Source organism: Ursus maritimus, unplaced genomic scaffold (genome assembly GCF_017311325.1).
Source record: "Ursus maritimus isolate PB19 unplaced genomic scaffold, ASM1731132v1 scaffold_3, whole genome shotgun sequence".
Classification (NCBI taxonomy): Eukaryota; Metazoa; Chordata; class Mammalia; order Carnivora; family Ursidae; genus Ursus; species Ursus maritimus.
In genome coordinates, this window is record NW_024425563.1 from 52,582,652 (window position 1) to 52,604,469 (window position 21,818).

Genomic DNA, 21,818 nt, shown 5'->3' on the forward strand with positions numbered 1-21,818 from the left:
CAATACTATTTCTTAATAAGATTCTTTGCTGTAAGCATTATAAAAGAAATCAGCAGCTCACTGTTTTAAAATATAATGTGTTAATAGAAAATGTGGGTATAAGTAAGGCTGACAGATGAAACGAATGCCTTGAAAAGACTGTTGTTCAATTTCCAAGAGGAGGGGGCAAGCCATGCCACAGGGGGCCACATAAGGAAGCACCAGGATTAGTCAGAAGGCGGAGGGAGGGGGTATTGTGGACAAGAGCCTTTACTGTGATTCCCACAGGAAGGAAAAGATAAGACAGGGGAAAACAGGGGCGCCTGGGTGGCTCAGTCGTTAAGCGTCGGCCTTCGGCTCAGGGCGTGATCGCAGGGTACTGGGATCGAGCCCCACATCAGGCTCCCTGCTCTGCTGGGAGCCTGCTTCTTCCTCTCCCACTCCTCCTGCTTGTGTTCCCCCTCTCGCTGGCTGTCTCTGTCAAATAAACAAATAAAATCTTTAAAAAAAAAGACGGGAAACAGGCTTAGGACTGGATGGTTTGGTTAATTTCAGAAGGCCCTGGAGCACTGAGGCTGTCCCTGGTTATGAGGGCAGGTAGATGGTGGCCTGAAAAGTGAGAGCCTAAAAAGGACAGATTGGAGAGTGGTTGGTCTGTATTTGAAAACCACACACAAGGGGGAGTTGTTTACTATCTCTAGGAAATGATTAATCCTGGAAGGGGCAGTCCTTTCCAGGGGCAGCAAGGCCCCAGATGTCAAAACATCAGAATACAGAAAATAAAACCACAGTTAACACATCCAATTAAGCTAGGTAACAGAGAAGTCTCATTTCTGCTGGGTATTCATTGAGCACTCAGTATATACCAGCACTACACTACAGGCTACAGATACAAAAATGACCATGTAACAGAAAATGAGACTGCAAAATGCTAAATACACACACCTATTAATTCAGAAGAAAAGAGTAAGGGTAAATTTATAATAATGATACTTTACATCTATTTAGTGCTTTGATATTTATAAAACATTTTCATATATTACTCCATTTAGTCCTCAGAAAAACCCTGTGCAATAGGCAATATAACCTTCATTTTACAGGTGCTTACTAATCTCTCAAGAAAGCTAAAGGACATCACCCTATCATAGACAGTAACTGGAAGACCAGGGGATTGGAGTCTGGTCTTGATTCTTGTCCACTACTATTTTCACCAGCACCACAACATCTCCTTCATTTTAAGTCAAAGCTATAATATTATTTGTGTAGAAAAAAATACTTACTATTCCTAACCACCGAGGACTGATTGCTCAATGGCCTCTAACACATAGAAAAGCATGTAACTTAATAACTAAAGAAACATAAATAATTTACTGGGGTACTTATAATAGTATTTGAGGGCACAATTAGTGTGTATTTTTTTTAACTTCTGTATAACAGTAGAGTGCTAGACCCCACATAACCTAAGACATGATTTCCAAAATAGGTTTTATTTCTCAGTCATCAGGGATAACAAATACTTTTTAAAGTGTTTCTATAAATTTAAATTAACAAATGAAATCCAAGCAAATATTATAAGTGGTTTTGAAGATCATGTTTAAGAAAAATCCGTTTTATCATTATTTAATTTAAAAAAACTCTTAGAGTGCCTGGGTAGCTCATTCAGTTAATCGTCTGACTCTTGGTTTCAGCTCAGGTCATGATCTCAGCGTTGAGAGATGGAGACCCAGGTTGGGCTCTGAGCTCAGCGGGGGGAGTCTGCTTGAGATTCTCTCTCCCTCTGCCTCTGCCCCTCCACCCTTAAGAAACTCCACAAAAGACATTCTACAAATGCATCTTGACATTAGTACAATCCAGCATTTAAAGTGCTTTCCTCCCAAGGAAGCAAATGGAATCTGTTATTAAACTCCAATTGCGCCAGCAGCTGTGAGGCTGAAAACGGTGTTCTTCATGCTGTAATACGTTTAAGCTTAAAATTCTAACGTTCCAGCAGATGAAGATACTACTGCTCTCATGAGACATCTTTGGACTACAAATCAGCTGTCATATCCTCCACCTTCCAGAATAAGCAGTAAAAAGTTTTCTCCTTTGAAACTGAGATATAAAGATCCACCTAACTCTTCTACTTCTATATTTCTAGATTTGACTCTATCATCCCTGGGGCAGGCTGACTAAAAGTCTAAGTCATGAAGTGATACGGCAATAAAATAGGTAGGCTGGGATGATCACTGTTAGGTTGGAGAGCAAGAAGGCAACAGGGATTGCAGTAAAATTATTGGCCTGAAGATCAGGATCTAGCTTTTGGAAAGGTTAGGAGGTAATATTGGATAAGTTACTGTGGCTGCAACATTTATTCTCACAGGGCTAATCTATGCTGCTTGTTAGCTAGAAGAGCTCAGACCTAAGCAAGCATACTCCCTGGCTTAAAGGGCAGCTGGTCTCTGACCAGGAATCTTCAACGTCTATATCCACTGGCAAGGGCATTTTGAGGAGTCAGATGAGTTCCCAGATGGCAATCTGAATGCCCAAGGGTATAGAGCCCTGGCCCTAATTTTTGCTGTTGCTGAAGGCTAGGCATGTGCTTAGTTTAAAAGGATGGTAGCTTATCATTTTCTAAAAATTCTGCAAATCCTTAATAATGACTCAAACTTAAATGACTGACCTTTTTTTAAAGGACAACAGCATTAGACTCAGTATTAGATTTGGCTTCAAAACTTTGCCACAACAAAAATAAAACCTTACGTATTTAGAAATATGGACATACCTCATTCACACAGTTTTACTCCCAAAAGTAATCAACTTGACTTAAAAACTAGAAACACAGTTAAATGATATTTTTCCTGAGTTTTCCTCTTGGCTCACTGAAATAAAATAAAATCTAAGTTCAATTTGGTTTTCACGTACCTGTGCTTAAAATTTTAACACTAAACAAAAATATCTCAAATACCTTATTTTACAAAATACATAAACATTTCATCGTAACAAAAGGAAAAAACCAAGACCTCCATTCCCAAAGGTGACACAACTATTTAGTGACAGAATTAATCTGCTACCCAGCAACAGAGCTCTTTTCTTAAATATATCATAGTTACCTCTGCTCATCAAACTGCTTATGGAATGAAACATGTTTGCCTTCCAGTCTGAAAATTATATACAGTTATCATTACCTGTTCAGATAGCTACCAGAGAATCTTTTTAAAAGCACATTGAAAGCTGTGAACATTTTGATTTCAACAATCAAGTTTTCTTTGTGACTTAAGGTAGGAGTGGGAGTGGGAGGAAGTACGTTAATTTTTTAGAATTACGCCAAAATGAGTTGGTATTCTTAATTAAAGGACAGTGTTGGGAAAACAACAAGGAAGGTGATGAGTAGGCCCACAGATATATAATCTCCTGAAGTTTTTATTCAATGTTTACAACGAGTAAATGTATATATATATATATATATATATGTGTACACACACACAACTTAAAGATAGGCAGAATGAACTCAATCATCTTTTCAAAATATAGAGACTATACGAAATTTACTCCACTCTCAGAGACTATAAATTTACTCTGGTGTATCAATCTCTTGTAAAATGTAAACTAGTCTTTAATCTTCGTTGGTAGTTACTTTCAGTTTTTTAAAAAGATTTTATTTCTTTATTTGAGAGAGAGTGAAAGAGAGAGCATGGTAGGGGGCAGAGGGAGAAGGACAAGCAGACTCCCCACTGAGCACAGAGAGCCCAATGTGGGGATTTATCCCAGGATCCTGGGATCATGACCTGAGCCGAAGGCAGAAGCTTAACCAACTGAGCCATCCAGATGCCCCTGGTAGTTACTTTAACAAGGAGAAAAAAACTTCAAAAACTTTTCATAAAAACTGATTTTCCCAGCCGCAAGGATTTATGATTAAACCGGAGTAAGAGTTTTGAAGCCAGAAGAATCTGGATTCTTTTCCCAATATGCCCATGTATTAATTCTCTCACACTAGGCTAATTATTTAACCTTTCTGAGCTGTGATTTCTTCATCTATTAAAAACAGCAATAATCTAAGATTGAGATAAAACAAATCCACCTAAAATAAACAATAGGACCCATGATTACAGAACATGTCTGTTTTGTTTCCCCAGCACCTAGTATACAATGTCTGGTATACGGTGGCAGATATTCAAATATTTTTTATTACTTATTCACTAGACAACAATAATAAAGTTAAAGAACGTCTCAATTGAACTAATGGTATATAAAAATGACAACAGACTTATCTGGAGAACATAAATTCTACACATAAAATTCTTATTGTCTTCAGGTTCTTCTAAAGTTGTTTCTTAATATTTCCTTCAGAAAGTAAATTCCTATCTACTGACATGTCACATACTGATCAAGAAGCAAGTCATGAAATATAGGCCTCATAAAGCATACACCTTTTTGCGTACCTGATAATTTTATTAATTTTTGTGTCAGTAAAATATAAATAAAATTAATATAACATAAATACTAATTACATTATATTTAATAATGCTTAATATATTGATGTTATATATTAAATATTATTAATATATTACACCGAATATTAATATTACTGTGTTATAAATATTAGTGAAAATGAAATCTAAGATTCCTCTATGGCTTATATTCTTAGAATGTTTTAAAAAACTCATTCAAAATTGATTTATGGTACACATATATTTAATAAAGGAAATGTTCTTGCTAACCTTAAATTCCCAATAAACATAGGCTACACAAAGTAATAAAAAAAAGTAATAAAATCTTTTCCCCCCCCAATCCGCTCTGTGGCATTTATGCCCTGTGCCCCTAAAGGCAGATAAAGAATATTCAGCTAAAGATACAGGAATCAATACCTTACTGAATATACTATGTTAATTAGAGTAAGTTACTTACAATAGTATTCCTTAACTGTAAAGATAGGTGATAGTCCTGTTCACCCAGACCAGCCTTATTGCAAGTACTTTCACTTAGTAGCCGTCTAACATATTGGCTGTATAACCTTGGCCAAGATATTAACCTCTGGCAGCCTTGGTTTCCTGTTTTATAAAATGATGTCACCATCATTACCTTCTTCATAGAACTGCAAAAATTAAAGGGGTTAATATACATAAAATGTTTAAGCACAGTGTCTGACACATAAGAAACAATGAATTAATTCTGCAAATGATCACAGGAAACACACACTGTAGCATATGGGGAGTGTATAGCGAGAGACAATTTAAGTGGTAACCGACAAAGTATACAGTTCTAGAGACAAAATGTGTTTACGTTATGTGATTGAGCAAGTTTATTTACCACTCTAGGCCTTAGTTTTTGCACAGGACCACAATGCTTAACTTTACACAGTGTTCTGCAGAGTAAATGAGTTAATATATCAAGTGCTATAAACAGTATATCCGGCACACTACGAATATGCAGTAAATGTGAGCCAAACATAAGCGTTAAAGAACCCTTTTACTTGTTTCATTCATAAAAGAAAAATGAACTAATTTCTTTCCCCATTAGAACATCATGGAAGAGGGAGTTCAGTCCCATGTTATTTGATCGCATAAGGAACACATCACATCTCACAATACAGATGCTGAGTACCAAGCTGCCGAATTTATGAATGTACTCTCCCAGCAGAGAGTCCAGGAAATGGATAAAATATATCAAGAGATTATCAAAACCATATTCCTGCCCTACCATTAGAATCAATATAGGTACTGATATCCTGCCAATGAGAACAAAGGGTGAGAAAAATTCTAGAAAAAAAAAATACAATGTTTTAATTTTATAGAACTATATTAATAAAATCACAATTATGATAAAATTAAAATAATCAAATTACTGCTTCAACGAGCATATTATCATAATTTGTAGCATTTATGACAAATATCTGTCAAATGTTAACATTTCAAATTGGTTCATATGTAGACTTAAATATATGGGAAAATGTACGGGACTTACAAACCACTTTAAGTATAATCATTTCTCCTACATAAATTCAGTTAGTACTTGTCACCATATGCACCTACTCTTTTCTTCTTCCCTCTTCTTTCTCAATGCCTTGGCCTAGGTACCCTCAACTACAACCAAACAAGGATGTTCCACCCCCTCTCCCACCCCCACATCAGGGACAGGTACCCACTTACCACAGCACAGATCACTATCTGGTTCCTATACTCCTGTGCAAAAGCAGCTCCGCTTCTGTGAACAAAAAGCTATGGTGACTTGACTCATTATTTACAGAACTATACTAAACCCTCTCTGGCTACATTATGAGGCACCTATATAATAAATTCAGAGGGACAGAAACAACCTGTAAACTTTATTTATTTATTTATTTTAAAGACTTTATTTATTTATGTGACAGAGAGACAGCCAGCGAGAGAGGGAACACAGCAGGGGAGAGGGAGAGAAAGAAGCAGGCTCCCAGCCGAGGAGCCCGATGTGGGACTCGATCCCGGAACGCCAGGATCACGCCCTGAGCCGAAGGCAGACGCTTAACCACTGCGCTACCCGCTTAACCACTGCGCTACCCGGGCGCCCCCAACCTGTAAACTTTAAATACCTTTGGATCCTCCTTGAAACTCCCCTCACTGCTAAGATTCTCACCTGTCTACCACAACATATGGAACAATGAGATATAAGTTCCTTTTATTTCATTTTACTAATCAATTTTCCTTTTATGAACATTAACTCTCTCATTCCTTTAAGTATGTATCTTGAACCTATTCCAAGGACCTACTGATCCCATTCTCCTATGAAATCAAAGTTCTCCACCTCTGTCCTTTCCCCTACTTCAGTATCAGGATTATAAGGTACCAAGCAATATTCATCAATGTGCAAGTTGAAAAACACCATAGTAGAAAAGACACAGCCCCTGCCCGTAGGTTTACAATTCACCTTTATGTGTATTAATATTTCTTGATACCAGTCTGAATTTTGTAACATTCATAGGAAACTCCTTAAATAGATTTTCAACATGTAAAATCCAACATAACCATTTAAAATGGCCCTCCTCATCCTGACCTGGCAAAAGTTTAGTAATCCATTAAGGCCCTGCTCAGTTATAACCCTCTCCACAAAAACATTTCTGGAACCCTAGAAGCAGAACCAGTTTTTCTTTCCTGTGGGCATCTAGAACACCTCACTCATAGCCTTTATAAACCAAATGCCATGTTTTAATTTAATTAATTATATAGTCATCATATCCCACTGAGTCTAAGATGCAAGTGACTGTAAGGACAAAAAAATTCTGCTAATTAAATTATGACATGCTTTGACTATAAGATGCATTTTAATTTCAAAGATGTTCAAATATTAAAAAAAAAAAGTATGTCTTAAAAGCAAAGAAATAAAATACAGTAGGTCTCTGACACAGATAATATATTCTGTGAGAGAAGCAAACATGTCTCACTTCATCTTCAGTTTCTTAATGCCTGTTCATATACTTGGTATGGAGTAGAGGAAAAGAACCAGCAAACCTGATGTTTTTACCTAATCCCTTACCACTTCTTTCAGGTCAACATTCTCGGTACTAAAAGGAAGTCTGACAACCTGTTTTTTGTATTAAGCAAGTTCAGTGCCACAGCCTTTCTAAAGGCCATTGTGAATTCATGACTAAATTACTCTAACAACATACTTTTTTACTGGCCTCCTGATTCTAACTTATCCACACTTGTATCTATAGAGAAACACTTTAATATCATTTGCTCTGCCAATCTTTCCATTCAATCCCTTCCATCCACTAGATTCATGTTTTTCAAACTTATTTTTATTATTATTTTGGCAGAGTCCCTTCTTCAAACAAAACGTTAGGAAACAGTCCAATAAACACACAATTTCTCTGAAGCAAAGGTGGCAGGCTGCTCCCCTGGGGTACTCTGAGCTACTCTGTGAGAACACTATACTGCTACGGAGCACAGACGAGAGAACACCACTTGCTGTGTTAGCTACGTGCTTCCGCGTGAGGACTTTATGCTTTTTATTTCAAGTTCAGCTGCTTGGCTCAGGTCACCCTCTCTCTTCACCTCTCTATCATCAGTCTCAAATGTCCCCTTTCCAAACCAATCTTTGAGGCCTGCTTCAAGTCTCCACCACAGAAAACCTTGTTTACTTCAATCCACTGATCTCAGCTGTCTGACCTCTCATAACTTGTTTTCCATATCTCAAAACCCAGTATTTAAGTATAAACTCTCATATGCAATTGTAGCTGCTCTGTAATTGTTTCATGCATATAAGCCTCACCTCCCCACCACGAGCATCCTTCTAAGACAAGTGAGTACTTTTAGAGTCCAACACAGACAGAGAACGCAGCAGACACTTGGTTCTTCTACAGTGAAACACACTGCTTCTTTTCCACCTGTAGATACACCTCTCTCCATCCTTAGATGAACTTCAAAGGTTTCTGATAGTCCTTTTACACAACTTTCTCTTTTGCATCTGATATTTAACTCAAACTAATATCCACAGCTAAAACTACCGTTCTCCCACTGTATTTTCTCTTCCTTATGATTTTAATAACATTTTCTTTTCTCTGGTTTGCTTTAAGAATACAGTATATGACACATACAACATAAAAAATGTGTTACGTGACTCTATGTTATCGCTAAGGCTCCCAAGCAACAGTGGGCTATTAGTAGTTAAGTTTGGGGGGAGTCAAAAGTTACATGCTAATTTTTGACTATGTAAGGGGTCATCACCCTTAATCCCCATGCTGTTCAAGGGTCAAATGTAGAATTTTCTTTAGAATACACAAACTTTTTTTGTACATATTATGTCATGTGATCTTTGCAACTCTATGAGGTAAAAAGGGAAGGAATTAATACCACTATTTTACAAATGAGAAAATGACAAAACTCCAATTATAACACGTTTGCCCAGGACGGATAAGCTTATGGGGAGCAGCACATGAGTGAAAATTTAGGAGTTCTAATTTTTAGTCCTGCTGTACCATAAGCTTTAAAGTGTTTTCCTGCAGTGTACACATCTTCTCAAGCAAGCTGCGAGCACCCTGCCCAGGCAATCAGGTGCACCATGATAAGGGTGGCTCCTGCCACAGTTTCCCTTCTTACCTTCTCCTGACTGTGACCTAGTAACATTGAAATGAATCCCCTCATGTCTTTTCCTGTGTACTCCATCCTGACCCCCCAATAAACTCATGTGCCCATGAGTCCTCCCTCTCCCTGTTCCCCACCTGCTTAGCTGAGCCGGCTCCCTTGGCATTCCCTCTCATCTGATCCCCCTCAGTGTACAGTGACAGTCTCTCTAGCACATGTGAGTATAATAAACTCCCTTTTTCCTCCGCCTCTCCTGACTCCTCTTTCAGCCACACTTGACTATCACCTAGAACACAAAATACCTGTGCTCCAGGAAGCCTCTCCGTACATATGCCTGCAGTACGAATAAACCTACTACTTAAACCACACCTCTGATAAAGCAGACAGTCCCTACTCCTAACTTTATTACCATACCTAAGGAAAAGACAACCGTCATATATCTTAATTAACACTTTCTCTATTTAAAAGGGTCTTGAGTCTCAAATGACATTTTTAAAGCCTTTCTCCTTTTTATTTTAGCAATGGATTTGTGGAAAACTGTGATTTTATCTTGACAGAGAAGATACTTCAATGCAAGATGATCTTGCCTGATGGGTTTACTATTTTCTGCATAATTTTTTAAAAAACACCTATGTGCTAGATATTCTGAGTCAAAAACAACAGATATTGGATCTGTTTACTCCACGGGGTAAATTAGCAAATTTGAACCTGTGAGTGCTTCCAGAGTTTGAACTCTGTAAGGATCCTAGATTTTCCAAATGCTCTCCAATTTCACTATATGAAAAGTAATTGCACTGTTCATACTAAAGTGACAGTTTCAGAAACATAACTAAACATGGTTAAAGAGCTACTGAAATAAAATACCCTAACTTCAAATCAACATTGGACAATGAAATGTACGTTTAAAACACTAATGCTTTGGTAGTCACCAAATAAAAGTGCAACTAACATCAAAAAATAGCATCTAAGAGTGCAATAAATCTAATAGTGAAGAACAGGAATCTATTTATGAATTAAATTACTATACTTATTATTTAATAGAATTCACCTTAATTATACTCCCTCTGTAATAAAAAAAAAAAACTGTAAATGTGACCCTCAAATCCCCACCCCCCCAATCCCTAAATATTTGGTCAGTCATGTAAGTTTAACTAAGACAGAGAACTCTCACCATATGCTGGATGGAAATACCCAGAATAGGAGCATATAATCAAATATTCATAGAATCTTCAATTTTAGATTAGAAGAAGACTTACAGTTTACCTAATCAAACTTTCTATAACAAGAAATTCTACATTCTGCAGTGTCTCTAATAGATGGACCTCCAGCCTCTAATACAGGAAAAGCACTACTCTCTGAAACAAACCATTCCATATTTTACAGCACTAGTCCCTGGGTAAATACACATATTCTATTGGTTTCCCAGGGCCAAGCAAAGCAGATTAAAAAAAAAAAAAAAAAAAAAAAAGAAGCCAAAGACAGTGGTCACACTTTTAACAATGAAACCCCCCCACTCTTCAATTATTGCTAATGAAATGCTTTCTGCACTCTGTATCCCAGGAATCCCTCTTGATATGCTTGCCAGTTTGTCAGTGTCTCATTTAAAATGTGCCACACCTGGCAATGCACACAATATTGCAGAAATGGTCTGACAAACACAAAGTAAAGGAGGAGCTTTACTCTACTTAGTTCATATTAAGCCAATAAATCCCAAATTACCTTCACATGTCCTGCTGCCAACCTAGGTTTTTCATCTTGTGGGTATACAATTTCCCCTACCCCTTTAAACAGAGGATCTATTGTATTTATCTTGCTAATTCTGACCCAGCATTCCAGAGTATTAAGATCACTTCGAATCTCAAGTCTATTCCCATCATAATTATTAGCAAAGTCTCCCAGCTTTGCCTCATCTTTAAATTCCTTAAAGAGGCCATCTTTCACTATAGTATTTGTAAAAAATATTCCACAGGACTGTATCAAGGATAGAACCCTATGCAATAATACCAAGGACTTCTATTGAAGTAGACAATCATTTTTCATGAGCAACCAGGTACAAGCCTTTAAAGAAATCATGACCATCAACGCTGAAATCAAAATACATTGTGGCAACATTATTTCTTTTCTATACTCATCTGGACACCTTAGAGGAAGAATACATAAATCTAGTTTCTTAGTGAACCCATACGGGTTCCCAGTGATTCCTGAATTCTTTTTTAAATGCTCAGAAGCCAACTACTGGATAATCCACTCAGGGACTTTGTTAAAGAGGTTATCAAACTCATCTGTCTGCAATATAGGATGTTTTCCAAAAAGTGAGGAACTTAATTCATGCTCAGTTCTTCCATGCTGTGTAATTTTTTAAGTTATTTATACCGGCCTGAAACTGAATTTGAAAGTTCCTTCTGATCCAAGGATGGCATTTATCTGGATCATTCTGACTTCCAAAAAGTAACTACACGTCCCTTATCTCCTCACTTACCTTGAACAAATAATCTCAGTGAATTACAGGTCTAGTCATTTCAGCTGGAAGTGCGTTTTCCTTGCTGGTCAACAGAGGCACAGTGGAGCATCTCTGTCTTGTCTTCATATTGCACCATTTTGCTCAAACAGTAAGAGTCTTTTGCTGTGATCTGAAGCCTTACGAGTTGTTCAAAATTATTTTAAATGCCTACTTTATTACGAGTTTCTTCTTTCCTGACATTATTCTTAAAATGTCAAGCTGCTCTTCATTTTCATTCTTTTTTTTTTTTAAAAGATTTTATTTATTTATTTGACAGAGATAGAGACAGCCAGCGAGAGAGGGAACACAAGCAGGGGGAGTGGGAGAGGAAGAGCAGGCTCCCAGCAGAGGAGCCCGATGTGGGGCTCGATCCCATAACGCCGGGATCACACCCTGAGCCGAAGGCAGACGCTTAACCGCTGTGCCACCCAGGCGCCCCCATCTTTGTTTTCATTCTTAATCCTATGTCCTTCCTTCTACTTTCCATGTATAGTATTTTAAAACATGAGTTTAACACCGAGATCTCCATGCAGCCACAATAGTTTTTATTCACCATTTCTTTTACTACCTTTAGTCATAATTATCTGTCAGTGCCACAGAATGTTAGGACTAGAACAAAACTTCAACTGCATAGTCAGCATTTCAGTTTTCAAAACCACTTACCCTTTATGGGACATAAGGACATATCAGACACAAAAAGGTGAAAAATAGCCTTTACCAGTGAACCCACCCTTTTACCTTATGTCTCCTAAACGAAAACTTCAGAATCACAGATGATTTTAAATCATGGCTCTACCACTTACTGGAGGGCAAATTTTCTTAAAGAAATTAAAGCTCATGAGGCTATCTGTAAAATAGGTACAATAAGACCATCTTACAAAGATACTGTAATTTTGTGGGTTTTAATGAGATGATATAAATACCTATCTTAGCTCCTAACACACTCGAAGTTAAACAATAAACGTTTGTTTTCTTCCTCCACAAGACTCATCTTTTTCAAAAAAGCCATTTCTAAATATAGTTTGGGAAAAGATATAGTATCTGGACAGCCTGAGGATTTGCTTACCTACATATAGAATTTACTAAACTCATTAGTTTTGAATTTGCTCTTTCAAGAAAGGGCAAAATAATACCCTAAGATTCCACCATTAAACTCAATAACAAGGAGACCTAGGGAGCTGTGCTTTTACCAACACTATATTCAATATACTGAAGCTGAATATCCAGTGACAACAGACACAATCCATCTGGAGAAGACTACTCTCCCTGTCTGGTCCCTAAACTTCCAACTACACTTACTCATTTACTAGCAAAAGATGTGGGTAACAAAGCCAGCAATACAGCAGAAAGACAACTGGAGCAGCAGTCAAGATTCTAGTCCTCACTCTGCCAAAAAGTACAAGAAATTCAACTTTCTGGGCTTCAGTTTCTTCATTTCTAAAATACCACTAAGGAATGAGGGAGGGAGAGAGACGCCCAATTATCTTTAAATTACATTAGTTTACTACAATTTCATTAAGCCTTTATCTCACCACTTCCATACATAAGCAATTTGTGGTTCAACAGGTTTCCCTTTGCCACAATCTGCTCATTCATCAGGTAGCAAAATGACAGGCATTATGAACATTCAATCTTAAAACTAAATCAAAAGAGTACAGAAGAGCCCACATGTCCCCCCTCAATTATTACTATGTCATCCCTAAGTACTTCATGTAGCACCTTAGAACCTCTGACCCATATTTCTGCTCTCACTTATAAGAGAAAAATACGAAATTCCTTTATAAAAAGACTTTAGCAGTGATACCAAAAGGCTACAACTGGTGAGCGATAACCTCAAATATCTTTTCAAAGTAAACTTCTATCATCCTGTAAATCTATGTTATTTCTTTAAGATCTATGTATGGCACTTTTCCTCTATCTTCCTTCTTAATCAAACTTCCTTCTTTTTTTTCCTCTTCAACTTGCTTTTACACCTGCTCCAATATTCCGTAAGTATTACTTATTATATGTTCATTGATTCAGATTGAAAAAACAGATAATTAAAACTCTATTTTCGGGGCGCCTGGGTGGCACAGCGGTTAAGCGTCTGCCTTCGGCTCAGGGCGTGATCCTGGCGTTATGGGATCGAGCCCCACATCAGGCTCCTCCACTATGAGCCTGCTTCTTCCTTTCCCGCTCCCCCTACTTATGTTCCCTCTCTCGCTGGCTGTCTCTATCTCTGTCAAATAAATAAATAAAAATCTTAAAAAAAAAAAAGATAAAATAAAATAAAACTCTATTTTCCCTTGCACCCCTCTCTATCCTGAAATCCTTCTCAAAGATGCCCTTCTAAAAAATAATGTGGCTTTACAACAGGTATGTTTCAAACTTCCATGAAAAACTTAAAAATTGGTAATGATATTGTTATGACATCATCAACAAATCTTAAAGGTCATGCCATACATCATCTAATGGGTAAAACCAACCTGGTAATTCGGAACCTAAATTACTTGTATAAGGTACAAGATGTAAGTTCCTCATAACAAATTCAATATGTAACAAACAGTACTATAAGATTTTAGAGAAGTAAAATCACAAGAGCAAACCTGACTTTTAAAAAAAAAAAAAAGAAATAACAACCAAACACGAGGCATTTGTATAGTTATACACACAAATGTGTGTATATTTTTACATATCTGTATATATGTATAACACATGTATGTTATTTTAAGATGCCTAAGAAAACACAAATTAATAGAACATATATAGCTAAGAAAAATCATACTAGTTTTAAAATTCAAGTCAATTTCTACTTTTAGTAACTCTGGAAAAAAGTCTGGTGTAAGAGGTTGATTCTACTACATTGTTAGGTTTCTAAATTAAATATTAATGTCAATTACTTTATTTGGCCCCCATTTTCCCTAATTATGAAGAACTGGCCTTCCCATTCCTGATTCTGCTACATCCCCAGGTTTCATACTTTAAATTCCCAAAAAAGTAAAGAAGGTTAGAGAGTCAAGTTCTTGAAGGGCCAGCAACATCCTTAAGTTTGAACTTCCTTTGTATAGGAATTAAGTCTAAAAATGTGAATTGCCACTAAAATGAAAAAAAGAAATATTATCCATCCATCAAGCAAAAACATGATCTGTTACAACAGATGATGATTAAGGCCAAAACCAAATCAAATCCGCAGGCAATGCAAGTTAATTGCCGATTTAGTTATCAATGGTCCCTACATGTTCTAAATTCTTTAAGGAGATGTAACTCCTTAACTTCATTTTATCTAGGGCTCTTTGGCTACCTGAGTACACTGTGCAAACAGGTAGTTCTTTTAGAGCAAAAACCTTACTTTTGTCACTTAGTTAAAACAAAGGATGTTCTTAAACCAGCAGTACGATGTTACCTTTGTTCTTAAAAAGGGAATTCTGCTTTTCTTTCAGTCAAAGTCAAACTCATAATCCCAACAAGGTACCAACAGTAAGTATGTAGAGGGAACATGTACTTAGTTCCTATTACAGTTCCAACTAATTAAATGCTAGATACTCAGCCCGGAAATCAGGATTCTGAGAGGAGACCAAACCACAGAAACACTTTATGCTGAACTCATTATCAAGGGAAGAGATTCCCCCTAGGTTGTCACTAACATTCTCATTTCATAAAATCAAGTATGAAGCTCCCTAGCTTCAAGAACTGGTTTCATTTGATTACCATACACAATTTTTTTTTCCTGTCCACATCACCCAGACCCTTCCCATATCTTTTGAAGAGTGACATGAGGATGGATGATAACTTTTAGCCCTCTGTTATTGAGCTAGTCATTACATTCTGTCAAAACCAACTATTAATTTTTTCAAGCCTGGTAATAGTTGTCATAAATATTTAGAGCATAAATTTTCCCATGAATTAATAAACAAAATTAAAATAAAAATTTAGGGGGAAAGAACAGACACATGAAATAATCAGAAAGTACCAAAAGGTGGGGACACAAGGTAAAAAATCAGAACTTTCCAGGGCTCATTTATAAAAAGGATATATGGGCACTTATTGCTCATTCTCACTCTTCTAGCGATAAAGTACCTGGTATCCCATTCTTAGTATCTTAGAAACTCAAAGCCAAAAGAAATTAATGAAAATAGAGCCATTTCATCAGCTTCATTAAAACCACTCCAAGGGCACTGCTCCCAATTCCAAACTGCTACCTTCTCCATCACCTTGTACCCCTTATTCAGCAAACATTTGTCAAGTACCTACTATACTAAAACAATAAGGTAAAAATCTGTGAACAACTAGGCCCAAATTAAACGCACTGACTTGCAGAAGTTAGTACAATTCTGGTCTTTATAACATGGTTATCTTCTTTTTTTTTTTTTTTTAAGATTTTATTTATTTATTTGACAGAGATAGAGACAGCCAGCGAGAGAGGGAACACAAGCAGGGGCAGTGGGAGAGGAAGAAGCAGGCTCATAGCGGAGGAGCCTGATGTGGGGCTCGATCCCATAACGCCAGGATCACGCCCTGAGCCGAAGGCAGACGCTTAACCGCTGTGCCACCCAGGCGCCCCACATGGCTATCTTCTTAAAATGACAGAGCACATCTATTCGAACATAAACTCTTTAATACCAATGAAATTTAAAATCTTTGGTTTCAGGAGGAAAAAAATCCAACTAGGTAAAGTTTAAATTTCCTGACACACTTAAGTGACACCCAAATCACATAAACTCCTTAAATAAAAAAATTAGCCCTGAAAATGAAGAATAAACATACCTATGTGGAGTGCTCAGCGTGTGGCTAGTCAATATATGGTTGTAAAATAAAAACTCTTAAGTTCTCTTTGCCATCAAAATCCATTCCTTGAGGCACATATGAACTAGCTCCAACACCCATCTGCTTCCATATTTTGCTTAATGGTTCACTACTTATGTCTAAATCTTGGTTCTCAAATTTCAATGACATTTGGAATGACCTGGAAAGTTTAACTGAAAAGCAAATTCCTTGACCACACCCCCAAAAGTTATAGTTCCAGAAAGTGGATCCTGCCTTCCTAATAATGCATCATTCAAGTAAATCTGAGTTAGGTAGTCAGAAGACCACACTCCTATCGATGACTTACCCTCACAATGGGTAAGGGGGAAACTGGGTTGTAACTGATACCAATTACAGTACAGAAGAATTAACTATTCCTAACCTAAATTATAAATTATTCAATTCTCTTAATCATAATTCACTAACTAATGCTTAACAGGCAAATCAAAACGTAAGTGAAATAACTTGTGATAATGCAAACTGTCATTCAACCCATCAAAAACAGGCATTTTTTATTAATACTTAACATTTTGTCAATTTTTAGGAAAAGAATATGAACAAAGCAAACTACAGATTGTAATCCAGAGAAATATTTATATAATTGTGCTGCAATAGCTCTGGGGGAAAAAGTACCACACTGAAAATACTCTGATTAGGTTACTGTGCTGTCAATACAGAAGCCACTAATCACATGCAGCTACTGAAATTAAATAAATTAAAAATTCAGTTCCTCAGTTGCACTAGCCACATTTTAAATGCTCAGTAGCTGCACGTGGCTAGTGGCTAACACACTGGACAAGATATACAACACTTCATCATCACAGAAAATTCTACTGGATAGATCTGGTTTAGAGGTAAAAGGCATCTAAATAAAACACATAATTACTGTTCTTCTTAATCAGAGAACTCTATCTGAAAATATCCAATTATAAATATAAAAATCTACTTTAGGTATTAACTGCAAAACAAAAACCCTAACATAATTTTTCTGAAACTTGTTTCAAGAAAGGTCATTAAAAAGTGATGTGCTTATTCATTTCAGATTATCAAAATACAAATATTTAATTAAACAGATCTGACAATATCAAAGGCATTAAAACCACAACTAGGTTTTCACCAAATCACAATCAGTAAAAAGTGTTTAATTACTAGAAAACAAAAGGTATTATTAGATAAAATAAGACGAGTCAACAAAATTTAAAATACTTAATAAGATTAATTTTCCAAATACTTCAGAAATCTCTTTATATGCATAAAAAATAACGGCTTTATAACTGGTTTTAAAATGACCTTACTACAATTAATTCAAATTAGCGACATTCTACTATTTTTATTTTTAATTGCTTTTCAACAACTTCACACTAAAAATACCTAAAAATAATATAACAACCGTAAGACTTAAGTATAATTTATGTGAATAATTATTCAAAATCCTGAGAAAATCTTGGTTTTAACAGAAAAGCAGACATAAAAATTAATCGATTTATAACTTAAAGTTCTATCTCTAAACTCTATCAATATCTAGTTTAAAACAACACTGTATAATAAAACCCAAAAGCATGAGCAACAAGATGCTGAAGCAGAAGTAACTTCCAATTTAAGAAAAAGTGAGCCTGATTACAAAGTAGGATTAAAACTTCAACGGATTCACAAATGTATACTAATTCAGCTTTAAACCTACTTTCTTTTAAAAAAGATATAAACATCACTTTTATTAGAGTTCTTTCTGAAGAGTTTGTGTATTCAAATATAATTTCTAAATTACGGAAGGAAGACAATTATGATTCTAATCAGCAAGTTTTGCTCCATGGAAGAATAACTTTATAAGTGTCTAGCAAATTTTACACGTAAAACCTAATATTAAAACATACAGATGTGAACGGGTCACACTGATGGCTATAGTTTTGGCAGTTAATATAATATTCCTGATTTTAGATTCCTTATGATTCTGTGTATTCAGAAGTCTACATCAAATCTAAGAGTTAGCAAAGAAAAGCAGTACTAATTGTTATTAAAACTGCATGAAAGGATCTTACAGAGAAAAGACTGTAGTAACTTACCTGCAACACTAGTGATTGTAACTGGAACTCCTTGTACTTGAACACCTGCAGCACCCAGGTTGGCAACACTCACTGTCTGAAGGTTAGGCACTGATGCAAGCTGGGCAGTATTCAAAGTTATTGGGGCACCAGCAACAGCCACAGGAGCAATCTGAGCAAGAGTTGTGCCACCACTTGAAGACACTGGGGTGATGGTTAACTGTTGGGATAACCCAGCATTCTGAACTTGCAAATTTGAAAGACTCTGAATATTCTGAACCTGTACAGTTTGCCAACTGATTTGCCCTGAAGGTGTTAAAGTTGGAGCCCTGATAAGCACCTGAGTCGGATTTACTGCTTGAAGTTGAACATTCTGCAAAGGCTGCTGCTGGATGGTCTGAATTGTCTGCCCTGACTGAAGTTGAAATGACTGCGGTGGAATAGCCTGAATAATCTGTTGCTGAGGCTGTTGGATCTGGATCTGCTGTAAGATAGGCTGGCCTACAATTTGCACCTGCTGGAGAGAATTTGATTGATCCTGTGTATTCTGTATTCCATTAGACTGAAGCTGACTGGAGCTCTGCGCTTCAGACTCAGTAGCAGCAGGTGTTTGAGATTCTTCAATAGTGCGTTCAGAACTACTGGCTGATGTGCTTGCATACTGGCCCGTGTCTGCTGAGCTCACTAACGTGTCACTGCTCGTCAGAGATGTTGAAGCAGTGGTTGTGCAGGTAGTGGAGGAGGAGGGAGATTCCGGCATGGTACTGGCAGAAGCAGTGGTGGTGGTGGGTGTGGAAACTAATTGACTCCCATTGGAAGTCCCACTATCAGTAGTAGTAGCAGGCTGGCCAACCTGTCCAGACCCTCCTCCAGCAGTCACGTTGTTTATCACTGGCAAAGCTAGAGTCACTCCTCCAATGTTAATTGGTAGGGTTGTTACAACTTGAGCCTGAGTACCAGGAAGGGTCTGTAATTGCAGTGGTATTGAAACACCAGGTCTAATTTGGACTGGAACGGTCTGATTTGCCAGGTTTTGAGCAAGAATATTCCCAGAAGCTGTCCTGTTAGCAGCTGTGAGTATAGCTTGATTATTACCTGCAGAAATGAGTTGAATTTGACCCTGCAAATCCTGTAGAGATGAACTACTAGTTGGATTGATTTGAATTTGCTGGCCTTCCACTGTCTGAAGTTGTGGAATCACTTGGTACTGCACACTACCGCTTGGATTTTGTACTTGTATGACTTGAAATTGACTAGGGGTGGAAGAATTACCTGATTTAGTTTTTGTAGGAGATGCACTCCCATTATTACTGCTGGAAGAACTAGATGAACTAGAAGCTGGTTGAGAAACGTTATTTTCTTTTGAAGCAGGAGGAGTGGAGGCAACAAGTTGCCAAGTGTTTCCAGCAAGTTGTGTTGTTACCAGTTCTAGCTGTTGTGGTTGATTTTGAAGTTGCACCAATCCTTGGCTTGGATCTATAATTATTTGTTGTTGTCCAGTTGCTTGATTTTCACCAGGAGTCCCTATTTTGCTGCAAGTAGCTGCCAGTAAAGCCAGAGGAGAGGGCTGAGAATCCTACCCAAAATGAGATGGTAAAGAAGAGGGGAGGGGGAAAAGTGGGCGGATTTAGTGGAGGCCAGTAGTTGGAAGGGGTTTATTTATTTATTTATTTTGACAGCTCTACATTTCAGAACTTACTCAGGAAGTGACAGAAATCAAAAAGAAATAGTAACAAAAGCAGTAAGATAGAAGAATAAGGAAACAGATACTGTAATATAAAGTTCATATGAAAGGAAATTTCTAACAAACTTTCTTAAAGTATATTCTCATAAACTCCAAATGCCCTTGGGAAATTACACACCGTTTTCTACTAGTCTGAGTTCCTGATGTAATTTTAAACAACGTTATCCCTCAAACATGTGAAATCTTTATGAATCTACAATTTAACTTCCTCACTCTCAGAAAGATGCTTTGCGTGGATGCACATTTGTATTCTCTTCTTCTTCTGGGCAATTAAAGGACATAACTCCCTCTCTCCCCTAACGTCTCGTGATGAATTTTTTTTATATGTTTGCTTTTACCTGGGAGCCTGAGGTTTTGGGTTTTTTATTGTTATTCTCTGGCTCAGAGGTTTTCCCTCCTTCTGTAGCCATCGCCGCTGCTGCTGCTGCTGCCGCCGCCGCCGCCTCCTCCTCCTCCTCCTTCTTCTGATCTGCAACAAACCCCCCCCCACGACAACAGGTTATTAAGATTATTATTATTCGTCTTCCCCCCTCCTCCTCTCCCCCTCCCCCTGAACATTAATCTCCATAAACCCGCGATCCACGCACACCGGCAGGGGGTGGGGGAGAAGGAGGGAAGGGAGGAGGGGGATATCACAAAACGTGGTTTGAAACCCGACCCATCCGCTCCAGAGCAACACCCAGAAGGTTGTTCTCTCTCAGACATTAAGACAAAACACAACCCTCCTTCCCACCCCCTGATACCCTCCCTTCCTCTCCTCCTCCCCTTAAAGCATCTCAGCGGCCCCGGGGGAGGGGGGAGAACCGAGCAGGGTCTGGGGAGGGAGGGAGGGAGGCGGTGAAGGAGACCGAGGGGGGTGGAGAATACGTACCGCTCATCCCGCATTAACAGGACAAACCCTCAGACGGAGACACAGGGATAGAGGTGGGTGGGGGTGGGGGTGGGGGTGGGGGCGAGGCGGGAGGAGAGGCCGGTCCCGCCCGCCCGCGGTGGCTCGGAGGAGGCTGTAGCTGGCACAGGCTCTGCCTCTTTTTCCGCGAATGGCCGCCGCTGGGCTGTGGCGTAGCAGCTCCTCTCTCCGCCCGAGCCCGGCTGACTCGCCCTTGATTGACAGCGGCGGCGCGCGGCGCGGGCGGCGGCGCGGGCCGGGGGCGGGGCCAGGGCGGTGCGAGCCCGGCCGACTCCCCACCCCCCTCGGCCTCTCTCCGCCGGAGCCGCCGACTCTCCACCCCTTCCCCCAGCGGATTGGCCGCCGACCTGCCGGGGGCCGGGGCGCTGGGGCCGCCTCCTCTCCACCCCCTTTCTCGGGGTTATCCGTGCAGCCGCTTTTCTTTTCCTCCTTTGGCTTCTCCGGTGCTCCTTCTCTCGGCGTTCTAGCTCAGGCTCGCTGCCGGTAGGCCGTCCATACAGCCAAACTTGTTGTCTCAGGATATCCCGCCCCCTACTCATTTCCCAGCGCCCCCCCCCTCAAAAACCTGCTCCAGCATCCCTTGGAATTGCCACTAAAGAAAAAAGTAGGGCTGTCGCTCAAGGGAAGTGAGTGGGTCGGATGAAGGGGCGTGCGGACCACCGACGACTCCGCTCGCCGGGTGAACTGCCAGCTGCCCCTGCGCAGGGAGCATGGCTTTCCTGAGGCGCATCCGGACCCGGGCGCCCTTTTTCCCTGGCTCGGTCCCCATTGGCTGAGGCCCTAGTGACGCGCGCTGAGTGGTGGGAGAAAGGGGGCGGGTCACTGCCGC

The 21,818-nt window shown here is 38.8% G+C and overlaps 1 protein-coding gene across 2 annotated transcripts in view; it reads right to left on the minus strand.

Annotated features, from left to right (window-relative positions):
- SP4 (Sp4 transcription factor) overlaps positions 1 to 21,196 on the minus strand; it is an 82,003-nt gene extending 60,807 nt beyond the window's left edge. For both annotated transcript variants that reach the window (XM_040644210.1, XM_040644208.1), the window contains exons 1-3: positions 20,951 to 21,196; positions 20,418 to 20,548; positions 18,357 to 19,911 (exon numbers count right to left, since the gene is read on the minus strand). In XM_040644210.1, the coding sequence (XP_040500144.1) occupies positions 18,357 to 19,911; positions 20,418 to 20,548; positions 20,951 to 20,957 (1,693 nt within the window). In that variant the 5' untranslated portion in view covers positions 20,958 to 21,196. The remainder of the gene's footprint in view (positions 1 to 18,356; positions 19,912 to 20,417; positions 20,549 to 20,950) is intronic.
- Positions 21,197 to 21,818: the final 622 nt, after the last annotated feature.